The sequence below is a fragment of the Panicum hallii genome, chromosome 7 (assembly GCF_002211085.1).
Source record: "Panicum hallii strain FIL2 chromosome 7, PHallii_v3.1, whole genome shotgun sequence".
Taxonomy (NCBI): domain Eukaryota; kingdom Viridiplantae; phylum Streptophyta; class Magnoliopsida; order Poales; family Poaceae; genus Panicum; species Panicum hallii.
The window spans coordinates 29,486,942-29,498,125 of record NC_038048.1 but is presented as its reverse complement, the minus strand read 5'-3'; the positions used below and the strand labels follow the sequence as shown (position 1 = coordinate 29,498,125).

The 11,184-nt window shown below is 43.4% G+C and overlaps 1 protein-coding gene across 1 annotated transcript; it reads right to left on the bottom strand.

Annotated features, from left to right (window-relative positions):
• Window positions 1–7,976: 7,976 nt before the first annotated feature.
• LOC112900594 lies at window positions 7,977–10,829 on the bottom strand. Its single transcript, XM_025969438.1, has 6 exons — window positions 10,471–10,829; window positions 10,281–10,368; window positions 9,588–9,663; window positions 8,968–9,049; window positions 8,615–8,691; window positions 7,977–8,249 (listed from the first exon to the last, which is right to left on the bottom strand). The coding sequence occupies exons 1-4, from the start codon at window positions 10,827–10,829 to the stop codon at window positions 8,982–8,984; spliced, it is 591 nt and encodes a 196-aa protein (XP_025825223.1). The 3' UTR covers window positions 7,977–8,249; window positions 8,615–8,691; window positions 8,968–8,981.
• Between the last annotated feature and the right edge of the window lie 355 nt (window positions 10,830–11,184).

The following is an 11,184-nucleotide window of genomic DNA, read 5'->3' as shown; positions in this document are numbered from 1 at the left end:
TAGCTACATTGCAAGAACTCGGGGGCTGTAGCCACGAGTACTAACAATACGCTAACTATAATAAGTCTTCAACTAGACTCGAGAGCTACACCACGAGTACTTTTTGACACGACTACTTCGCAACGGCCCTATGGGTCGCCAAGCACTGAGTACTTGCGAACATTATCGACTACTTCGAGTACTACCCTACAAAGTTCACCAGAACTGATGGCCCTAGTTACTATGATGCAGTTGGAGAGGCTTCTATGCCTACAAAGTAACCTAGGATATCGCACGACGCGATTCACCCTAGTTTGTCTACATTCCTATTTTGGACTTAACTTTTGAACGCACAACTTTTGACTACCTCCAGAAGCGTTGCCTTCTGGGTAGCTCCATATGGGCATCTCTACTATCTCTAAGTCCTACAATTTTTGGTCCTACTCTATGAGTCAGCACACCGAACATATCAATAGGGAAGCATCTAGTACATATATCTATAGTCATACATAGCTACGACAGAGTATTCAATGTTTGCACATCTGAATCTACTCCTGCTCTAAGCTATCGGCTAGCTTCTAGGCTACCGGCTTCACCTCTTCAATAGGTTCCTTGAACTTGTCTTCAGTGCAGTCAGTAGACATCCCAGTCGCTAGTGAATCCAGGTTGGCCTTGGGCCAATAGGACTTTACGAGTCCTAGGATGTGCTCCACGTAGGTCCTGGTGGTTTCTAAGACATAACTAGAAATTTTTTGGGGGGCGGAGTCGCTCTAACAACGTCTTGTTGCTCACCACCCCTTCTTCTGATGGATCCACCATGTCGACCACAACTTGGGCAGCACCCTTGAGCTCTTCAAGTTCCTTCTTGTTTTGCTCTTTTTTAGCGGCCATCTCCCTGACCTCTGTCATACACTCCACGAGTTGTACATTTGCATCTTGGAGGGCTCGAATCGACTTCTCCGCGTCATCTGAACGATGGTACATAAGGTTCTTCAAGTCAGTGATCTCGTCATCCTTATTTCTTATGATATTATTAAGTTCTGCAAGCAAAAGGAGATGAAGAAGCACTTCTACTAGTTCAGATACTACTCTCCAGTTATGGCCAACAAGGATAAAGCAGTCGACAGATTATTACCTCGGTAAGACTTGGCCTATAGTCTGTTTCTGTATTTCAGATTTTCAATCTCCTTTGTCAGCAGCCAGACCTCCCGGGTGTGCTCGAGTTTCAAGGTATCCAGTTCATACCGCACTTTAACATTCTCTGCTGCTTGTGCTTCAATTTGTTGCTCCCTGGTCTGCAACTGCTAGAATTTGATCTCCATGGCTCGCAATTTGTCCGACTTGATGCGGGATCGGTTAGCCATGGTCTGTTTGACATTAAGAAGAAGTTTAAGAAGAAGACATACTATTCGACAACAGCAAATATGGACTGCTCAGAGCACTAACCGTGGAGAACCAGAATAAATCCTAGAATGACTCATTGAACTCCATCATACGTTCATCTACTAGCATTGGATCATCAATGAGCTCCCATGGGATGCCGCTCTCCCAATTGACGGCTGCATCGGAGCTACAACTGTTGAACCACCCGCAGTGCCTTGCTCGTCAGGGTCATGTTGCTACGCCTGCAGGCTTCCTGACACATGGTTACTTCATAAGCAAACATGCAAGCAACAAAGAACTCGGGTGAAATGCAGATCAACGCAACCTACCTATGGGATTTTCTTGAGGCTGTTCTGCGTTCACCGGCTCTGGTTCAGCAATTGGCACGTCCCCTTCATAGGCACCTTCAACTTCTATGGGTGAGGGGACATGGGCATTTGGTTGCTGCGATGGTTTAGCAACCTCCATGGCCGCTAGTGTCACATCAACCACCTTCTCTGGCTCGGAGGCTCGGGCATTTGTGGCACCACCAGGCTGCTCTAAGCCCAGAGCATAAGACGGCCTGCATATGAAAACAACATTATAAATTGTTACTAGACAGATAAGAACCTCCAATACACAAGGGAAGAGCACTCGGATACTTACAGTGCAGACTTCTTTATGGACAATACTTTCTTCCTAAGTACTCGGGGCACTGGTCCAGTACCCAGAGCACTTGTCACCGTAGGTTCACCAGTCGAGGGTGGCGTTTGCCCCAGCTGGGCAACCGCGATAGTCACCCTCAAAAACGCAGTCAGTCGGGGCGGTGATCGCTCCGGTGCGGCCTCAGCAGTACCACTTGACGAGTTAACTGCAACAGTGGGCACGCCTTGTCCCCTTGTAGTGTTATCCCTGATCTCCTCTTCAACCGTACCCCTGGTACATTTGGGTGTCGGGAAGCTACCGACAACAATCAAGATGAAGGGGGAATTTCAATAAAAAAAGCCCAAGCGAAAGCAGGAAACGTACTCGAAATGCAATGACAAGCGCTCACGTGGACGTTCCGACATCACCACCAGCTGGTGAGGCGCTGGCCTTGCGCTTTCGAGCGGTGGCTTTTGGTCCCCGCGGATGGCTAGGAAAAAGATCACCACCAGGAGAGCAATCTCTCCTAGGAAGCCTTCTTACCCTGGCCTTTCATCACTTCAACCAGTGTGTGACTATCGTCACTATCCAGATCATCATCCGCATTGATTGGATCAAAGGAAGGACGGGAGATGGGCACTTGGTACGCCGATGGCTGCAAATGCAGCAGACGTGCGATGTCCGGCATCGGCGGCATACTTCTATATACATTCACATCCTGCTGCAACAAGATTGACAGATGAGTTAGTATCACTCAAGACAAGATTGTGGTATAGAAGGATACGGATACATACATGCTTTGGAGGCTCCTTAGCGAAGTACATCTTTGGGACATAGGGCACTGTCTCGCGCCCATGAGTTCTCGGCTCACTCGAACTACGGCATCAAATCGCTGAATCGGCTCTATAGAAAACCGAGAAGGGTCTAAGACTCCAAGATAGTCGAAGCCAAACCTCGCCCGCTTCTGCAGTGGCTGGATCCACCTGCGGATCCATAAGAACATCACCACTACGCCAGTGACGCCCGCATCCCTTTGCTTTTTGATCATACCGAGCAATTCTGGGATCTGGCTTTCATCCTTGCAGGACTTGGACCACTCGGGCGTGATCTTAAGTGCTCCCGCAGTCCTCTCTAGCAGGGAAGGTGCATGATTTCTGATAGCCCTTTTGAAGTGAGTGGTCTTAGCCTCCGATGTCTCCCACGAGGGTGCCTGAAACTCCAGTTTTTCTAGGATTAAACAAAGATGAAAATATGAAGGATGGAGTTGGGATTAAGATGATGCAACTGGATTCCTTAGTAGAAGAGCAGATCATAGAAAAAATTAGAAATCGGGAGGGCTAATCCTCACTCAAAGAATTATTGAAAGAGAACTATCTCATCAACTCCTTCATATGGCCTTTTATCCCCCGTGGCAGGGCACCACTGGATGACTTCCTTGCTCTGGAAAAGACCCTCATCAACCGAGGGCCTGGAGATCAGCTTCGGAGCACTTACTTGGTTTCCACCCATCTCTAGCGGTGATGGCGGCCTTAAACTCCTTTTCTTTCCCATTGGAGGTAGCTCGCTTGTTGCCGGCCATCCTTGTGGTCATGAGATGCTTCACTCGCATGCGCTCGGTGGCTGCAGTGAGAAAGGTGGCGGAGCAAGGTTCTTGGGTAGGACGAAGGATTGTGTGGCTTCTTCTCACACTGAGAATGAACTAGATCTAACTCTGGAAGTGGCGGCGGCTGTGAGACAAAGGAAGACGAAAGGCTCAAGCAGTAAAAAGCAAAAGTGAAAAGGGTGACTGAAACCCTAGGTCACCGCACGGTTAAATAACCAGCGGCGGGCCCAAGTTCACTATACGGAATGCGAAGAGTTTTTTCGGGATAAGATTTATTTTGAGCGGTAATTTCAGGAATTTTTGGGAAACTTATTTGTTTAACCATTTTTCAGGGATAACGTCCCAAAAAAGGGGTTTTTGAATTTTCGAACCAATTTACCCATTTTAACCATCAATTCAAACTCTTACTTTTTTTACACAACCCATGCCTTTCGGATCCTTTTTTTTCCAAAACTGAGAATTTGGACTAAAGGCTCGGGGGCTCCGGGACACGTTTCATCGATGGCTTATTTTCCAAATTTTTTGGAAGATAAGGACAAAAGATTCAAGACTAATTTGACCCTCATCCTGATTCTTCGATTCAACCTAAGGTTCGAGGGCTACTACTCCATATGGAGTGCGAGTTCAATCACACCCCATATAAAAGAAGATTTGAAAACTATTCGGGGCATGAGCACCTCACAGCCTCGATGCAGCCAAGAAAGTACTCGAAAGACACGTTCAAGATGAAGTTCAGGAGAACTCGAAGACGCCTTCAGAAGTATTTGGAAGCCTGCAGTACTCGACTACGAAGAGCTCGGGGACTTGTCAGACTTGGAGCCACGGGAGTGCGCACATGGCGTACATATTCTAGGATTAGGGATGGGACATGGGCCACGCCCTGCATTAGTTGTAACTACTCATACCGTAGTAGAATTAGTCAGAACATAAGGAAACTACCCGAGTAGTACTCGGGTAGGACTTCTAAGCTCGTATCTGGCTAACATTTCCATATAACCCTGTCCTCTCAGACTATATAAGGGCGGGCAGCGACCCCCTCGGAACACACCAACACCTAAGGCAATACACATAACGTAGGGTATTACGCTCTCGACGGCTTGAACCTGTCTAAATCTTGTGTTACTTGCACCGTCGAGTTCCTGATCTCGGCGACTCGCCACCTACAATCACCACCTCGGGGGTATCCCTCGGTGGGCTTGGAGGTTAAACACCAACAAGATGTATTTGGTATTTTATTTACCTCTCGTACTACCTGCAGCTTTCTATGTATAGGTGTCTATATCAGCCATCAATTTTTAAGTTACTTTATTCTATATCACGTTTTCATGTATTTGATATTTTGACTTGCAAAATCTAAGTATGATGATTCAATTTAATATTGGGTTACTTTGAATATGGATGCATATTGTAGCACGTAATATTTAAATTTGATGATTAATTGTAATATGGGGTCAACTTGAATACATGTCTATCTTTTTACAAAGTTTTTATATGTAGGTATTAAATATATTTATATGTATGTGTTAGTGATGCTGTTGAAGCCAAAAACTCGTAACTTAGATGTTGGACTTAGATGATTATTATTTAGCGAAAGAAACTCCAGCCTAAATTATTATTTAACGAAAGAAACTCCAGCCTAGTTGTTATAGCACGTGGGTAACATCCAGCTGATCTAGATCTAACTTATTGGAGCGAATTAAAAGGTTATGAATTAAATTAAAAGTTATATTTAAAAATAGTTTAGGGCCTCCATGCTGACTTTGGTCAAAAATATATATATGTTTTGATGTTTTATTCCGTCGAATCTATAGATTTTCCCCCACTTTGACTATTGTACATTTTTTATTAGTTTTTAGCCCATCTGACTGCATAAATTGGCGCACTTCAGAGTTTTATCATCTTGGCCATGGACAGTTCCAAACATATCTTTAATGTTATTTTTAACTCTTTTTTTAACTTCCATTTTCTCCAGCTATTTCTCCCAATTTCTTCCTCTTCCATTTTCTTACCCAGGCCTTGTTTAGTTCCCCTCCAACTTCCAACTTTTTTCACTCTCTCTCCGTCACATCAATTTTGGGACACATGCATGGAGCAGTAAATGTATGTAAAATAAATAACTAATTGCACAGTTTAATTGTACATCACGAGACGAATCTTTTTAGCCTAGTTAGTCCATGATTAGATAAAATTTATCAAATACAAATGAAAGCGTTACAGTATCTCCGGTTGAAAAGATTTGCAATCTAAACAAGGCCCCATTGGAGAAGTTCCCTATTTAGTTCGACTCAGTTGTTGAATTTATATTGTGCCTCAGATCTTGATGTTTCGAAGAGGGGCAGTGGCAGCAGGAGCGGCTGTTGGAGTTATTTGTTGTGTATATTAGGCTATCGACTTAGGGAAAGTTTGGCAGGGTTTTAACTATGGCTGTGGCTCCTCTAATGGAGCGGCTTCTCTGATGAAGTTGGAACCATTTTGAAAGATATTTGGTAGAGTGACTTCTCCTATTTTTTTCAATGAATACATGGAAGATATCAAATCTCCAATGTGCCGCTAGCTATATGACTGATTGTACGGATGGATTTTATATTTACCTTACAATTTATAATGTGATTTCATAATAATACGATTTCATATGAAATTACATAGTAATGAATATACTTATAGACTAAATGGATAATTTCTCTTTTCTCCTTTTTCTTTTTCACCACATTTTACTCATTTTTCCTACGTTTCTTTTCTCTTCTCACTTTTTTTACCTTCTTGTCGGTTCAATCTCCTTTTTTATCCTTTCTCCACGTTGACCCACATCTGCCCAGATGTGGCTCTGCTTTGCCCATCCCTAAGCAGCCGTTGCGCTGCCTCTGCCGCTACTGGTCGTCTGCTCGGACACTGCTGCTATTTCACTGCTGCTCCCTCCCTCCCCTATCCCCAGCTGCGCCAAGATCCGGTGATCCCAGGCGAGGCGCTTTTGCTATTCTCCCGCCGCCGCTGCCCCTAGCTTGTGCCCAAGTCGGGTCGTGCCGCCGCGCAAGCGTCATCCTAAGATTGGCACGGTGCTGTTGTCGTTTATTGGCACCTTTGAGAAGGGTTAATGTTATTTGTAAAATACCTTAGGGGGAAGCAGCATATTTATTCTGATTGTAGGCAGGGTATTTGTTGGTTTGCCGTAGAGCATTTTTTTTAAATAATTGCTTAAGGTGAGCCATATGTTTCAAGTTTCCATTGTTGTATTTTAATGTACTACTTTGTCAAATCTAATACATAAGCTTTAATTGTTGTATCAGTAACACTCGATTGTTGTGTAGTCAGTCCCTTGCAATAACCATCAATAAGAGCCAGAGTCATTCTCTTAACAGGATGAGGATATATTTGTCTAAACAGGTGCTCTGTCATAGCCAGTTATATATGAGACTATCAAGAGTGACAAAAAGGACTCAAGGTGTTAATCGAGGACCAGAATGTCTAGGAGAAAATAAGGCTAAAAATATTATCTACAAAAGGATCTTCTGATCAGCAATCGATACATGCTCCGCATATTTAGATAACTACACAGCATAGTCCTCCTGTGAAATGGCATCTCAAACATAATCATCTTCATCAATGAAAATATATAATCAGGTATTGCTAAAAAATATATGAGCAAGTATCAAAATAGTGGATATATGCTATGCAACAATTAAAGCTTATGTATCAAAATATATAACTGGTCATGTCAAAACATCTGTTTAGACAAATATATCCTCATCCTGTTAAGAGAATGACTCTTGACTCTTATTTATGGTCATTGCAAGGGACTGACTACACAACAATCGAGTATTTTTTTTCTTCTCAATCAAATTTCTGACCAATTGAAATTATTGCATGTAACAACGTTCGGCGATGGAATATTGAGCGAAGGTAATACTAAATTCACCCGATTTCGATTTTTAGAGCAAGAGTCGGCAAAACAAATTGAGTGAAAACTATATAGATAAAACAATCGAAAAACCTACATCGTCTCATCCTATCCACTCATGCACATCGAGTCACTCACTACAGGAAAATAGGAAAATAGTGTAATTTCGTCGGCCAGAAACCGATGAAAATAGCCCAAAAGCTGTCGAAAATAGCTATTTTCATCGGTCGGTCGACGAAATTAGGCCGACGGAATAAAGTAGATGAAAATAGCTTTATTTTCATCGGCAACCGACGAAAATAAAGATATTTTCGTCGGCCAGCACGGCCGACGAAAATATGTTCACATTTTCGTCGGCCTCGCTGGCCGACGAAAACAATGGTAATATTTTCGTCGGCTACCTGGCCGATGAAAATACTGGTCACGCTACAGTATTTTCATCGGCCATCTGGCCAACGAAAATAATGGGATCCTATTTAAAAAAAACAGCAGTATTCTCAAGCTAGATATGTAGAACTCTTTCAGTTGGATTCAATCAGCAAGCCTTATAAGATGCTATGGATCTGTTTGCAGGTGAAATGAAAAGGTACATGTATAGACAGCAAAGCCATCCAACAAGCATTGTTTTAAGAAATCTGGTAGTACGACAGAAGGCTAAATCTGTACTAACTTACAAAATGGGCAACAGCACTCAAATTTTCAGGAAGTGTCTCCAATAGTTTTCTTTTAGTAGGTTCATACACTCCCACAAGTATCGCAGAAGCCCTGGAATAAGTTATAGATATGTTAAGAAAAATCACATACACAGGATCAATATAAGACAGCAATATCATCCCATGGTATCTTTGCATAAGGTGAAATCATGGAATATGACTTCTTAATATGTGCATGCCAGTCAGTTAAAATGTGAAACAGCACTTGATCAGCTAATGAAAATATAACAGGAAGTGCATCACATCATGAGTTATTACTACTACTTCAATATAGCATCCAACAGAAGTTGGTGCCACGTAAGATAAGCTCACAGCTTACAGACCAAAATTGCTTTAATAATCAACCAAATATCATGCAAAAGGTATAACAAGTAAACATCAAAGATGCTATATGAAGAAGACATATAATGTACTCACGGGAGAACACCAGCAAGATTTCCAGCTAATCCAGAATAGAGGCCTTTCCATTCAATTTGGCTTCCACCTCGAGCAGCCTGCAAAAATCACAAATTTCTGACAGTGTGTCATATTAATATTCCAAGGTACTGGTAATGATTAGCAGAAAAATTGACTCATATGGAAAATTAGAAATGCAACATAATTTGAAAAACTAGGCAGCCAATGTCATTTTTTGGACCATGAGTGGAATAGGATTTAGTTGTCATTCAAGCATGCTTAGATGAATATTTTATATGCACAACACATACTGCTCTTGTTCTCAAGATGTCAGGTTGTAGAAACAGCTATCGTGCAGCAAAAAGATGATTGACCTGAAGCCTGGTTTTTATTGTGTCAATTGGGTACAGTGCTGTTCAACCACAACACCAGCGGTTCCTCCAGCTATGCTGCCCTCTGAAAAAGACAAAGTTATACAACGATCAGTGTCATTTTCTTTTACCAGAAGGCAGCTGAACTATATTGAGCCGAACTGAGCAAACATCAAAGATTTTCTAAGCCCAGCAATACAGTTAGCGATACAGGGCCAACCACCAGTCCAACACTCAAACCCTCCAGACATAACCACATCCAAACAAGGTTTCAATAAGAAACTAGCTCTCAGAGCAGCAGGATTGCCATATTACAATCAGCGTACTCCAGATTATGCTACATTACGACCTAAGCTATAATATTGTGACTAATGACAGAAAGGGGATGTTCTGGTCAAAATAAAGAGTAAGGTGATGTTATAGCACTTATGCAGAACCCCTGCAGTTAAACCCAGCTAGGGTTTTGTTTAACCGATTTCATCATGGAACTTAGCAGCAACTTCCTAGCTCACACCAGTGACCATGAGCAACCAAAAATTCTGGCTGTACTGCGGAGCACAGATCCAACAAACACAAAGAGATAATACTACGGGAGAGAGATATGATAAGAGAGATCGACGCACCAAGCAAAACCTGTAGGAAATTGAATGATTTCTCTTCTCCACCTTCTCCCATGTCTGAATCCGGTGGCGGGCGTAGCTGCAGGCAATGGCGATTCAATTGAAAACCCCCAGGAAAACTTGGTAAATGAATGTACTGGATTTCTTAGGTTGATTTCGTTTTCTTGCTTCTTAGTTGTTCGATTAAACTCTATATTTCAATTTTGACCTGCATACATTTATAGTTGATTTCACAAAGTTGGTAACAATACCATTTTTGTCATACAGTAGAATAGGAGTCTGTATTACTTTGCTTGTCTGAGAATTTTGGTCTTTTTTTTGAAAGATAGAATTTTGGTCTTTCAAGTTCCATAAGTACCTAGCCCAGCAAAGACCGGTGGAAATTATATATTACTGTTGCAAACAAAAACAACTCCACATAATCTAGAGAACGTCATGGTTGGCAACAAAATTTCAGTGGGATTATATTCCGGACACCGAAATTCATGGAGGATTCATACAACTGATTTGCAATGGGAAAAAAAAATCTGAACACAATTAGGTTGGTAGATAGTGCTTTGATTATATGAAACCATAAAACTTGACAGTTTGTGGTCTACAAAACAAACAGAAACATAGACGTACTAGGCTGCCTTAAAGTCACTACGAAATCCATGCTGCATTGCATCAGACTGAAGCCAAATGCTGCAAATGTACCTGGCAGATGAGGTCCCCGGCCAGAGTTAGCACAGCAGCAGTGACCGCCTTAGTTGCAATCGGATTCTTATCAAGCGACATCAAATACCTGTAGCATTGCAAAAATACAGTTTCAAGATGTAGCATTGCATAAATACCAGTAGCAGCTGCAGGCAGAGCATAAGACGTACTGAGCGCAGAATCGAATTACCATGCCAAGAAGAACCGCCAATCCTTCGCGCCGGTAGCGCTTCCTCCACTGGTTCCTGCGGCCGGAGCGGAATTGTTGCAGCAGGAGGCGGCATGGAGCTGCTGGAGACGCCCAGCCCCGGCCTTGCGCAGGTGGGTGGCAGCTTGGGCGGAGAGGGTGGCGGGTCGGGGAGTAGGAAGAGCGAGGCGGCGGGAGTGGAGATGAGGCGAGGTCGGCAGCGCGGGGGCCGCTCGGGGGCGGCGGGCCGGCGGCGCGGTGCGGGGGCGGCGCGCCGACGGCTCGGGGGCGGGGCGGCGGGGGCGTAGGGGCCGCGCGGGGGTTGGGGCGGCGCGGGATAAAGAAAACGCGTGCAGCGTCATAGCTATTTATATTAGGCTAACTATATTTTTATCGGCCAAATTAGACCGACGAAAATATTTTCTTTCTTTCGCGGCTGTTTCCAGACCGACGAAAATTAGAGTAATTTCATCGGTTTGGGAAGGACGACAAAATAATTTAGTTATTTACGTCGACTTGATTTGGACCGACGAAAATAAATACGGCCGACAAAATTGAGCTGTTTTAATATAGTGATTGTATTTACCTACATATCTTATTGACTCCCTGCCTCCAAGAACCCAACCAACCACTGCTCTTCCCGAAGCACCATGCTGAGGAGCTCGTCGTCACGCACATCGATCTACATGGCAGCTGCAATCGTCGCGCTAACATGCC

Bases quoted from the DNA above. Each gene is read 5' to 3' on its own strand.
- LOC112900594 (XM_025969438.1), bottom strand. From the start codon at position 10,829: ATGACGCTGCACGCGTTTTCTTTATCCCGCGCCGCCCCAACCCCCGCG. The intron at 10,369-10,470 runs GTAATTCGATTC...GCAATGCTACAG, and splicing joins TGGCGGTTCTTCTTGGCATG to GTATTTGATGTCGCTTGATA. The intron at 9,050-9,587 runs GTGCGTCGATCT...TGTCTTTTTCAG, and splicing joins TTTCCTACAGGTTTTGCTTG to AGGGCAGCATAGCTGGAGGA.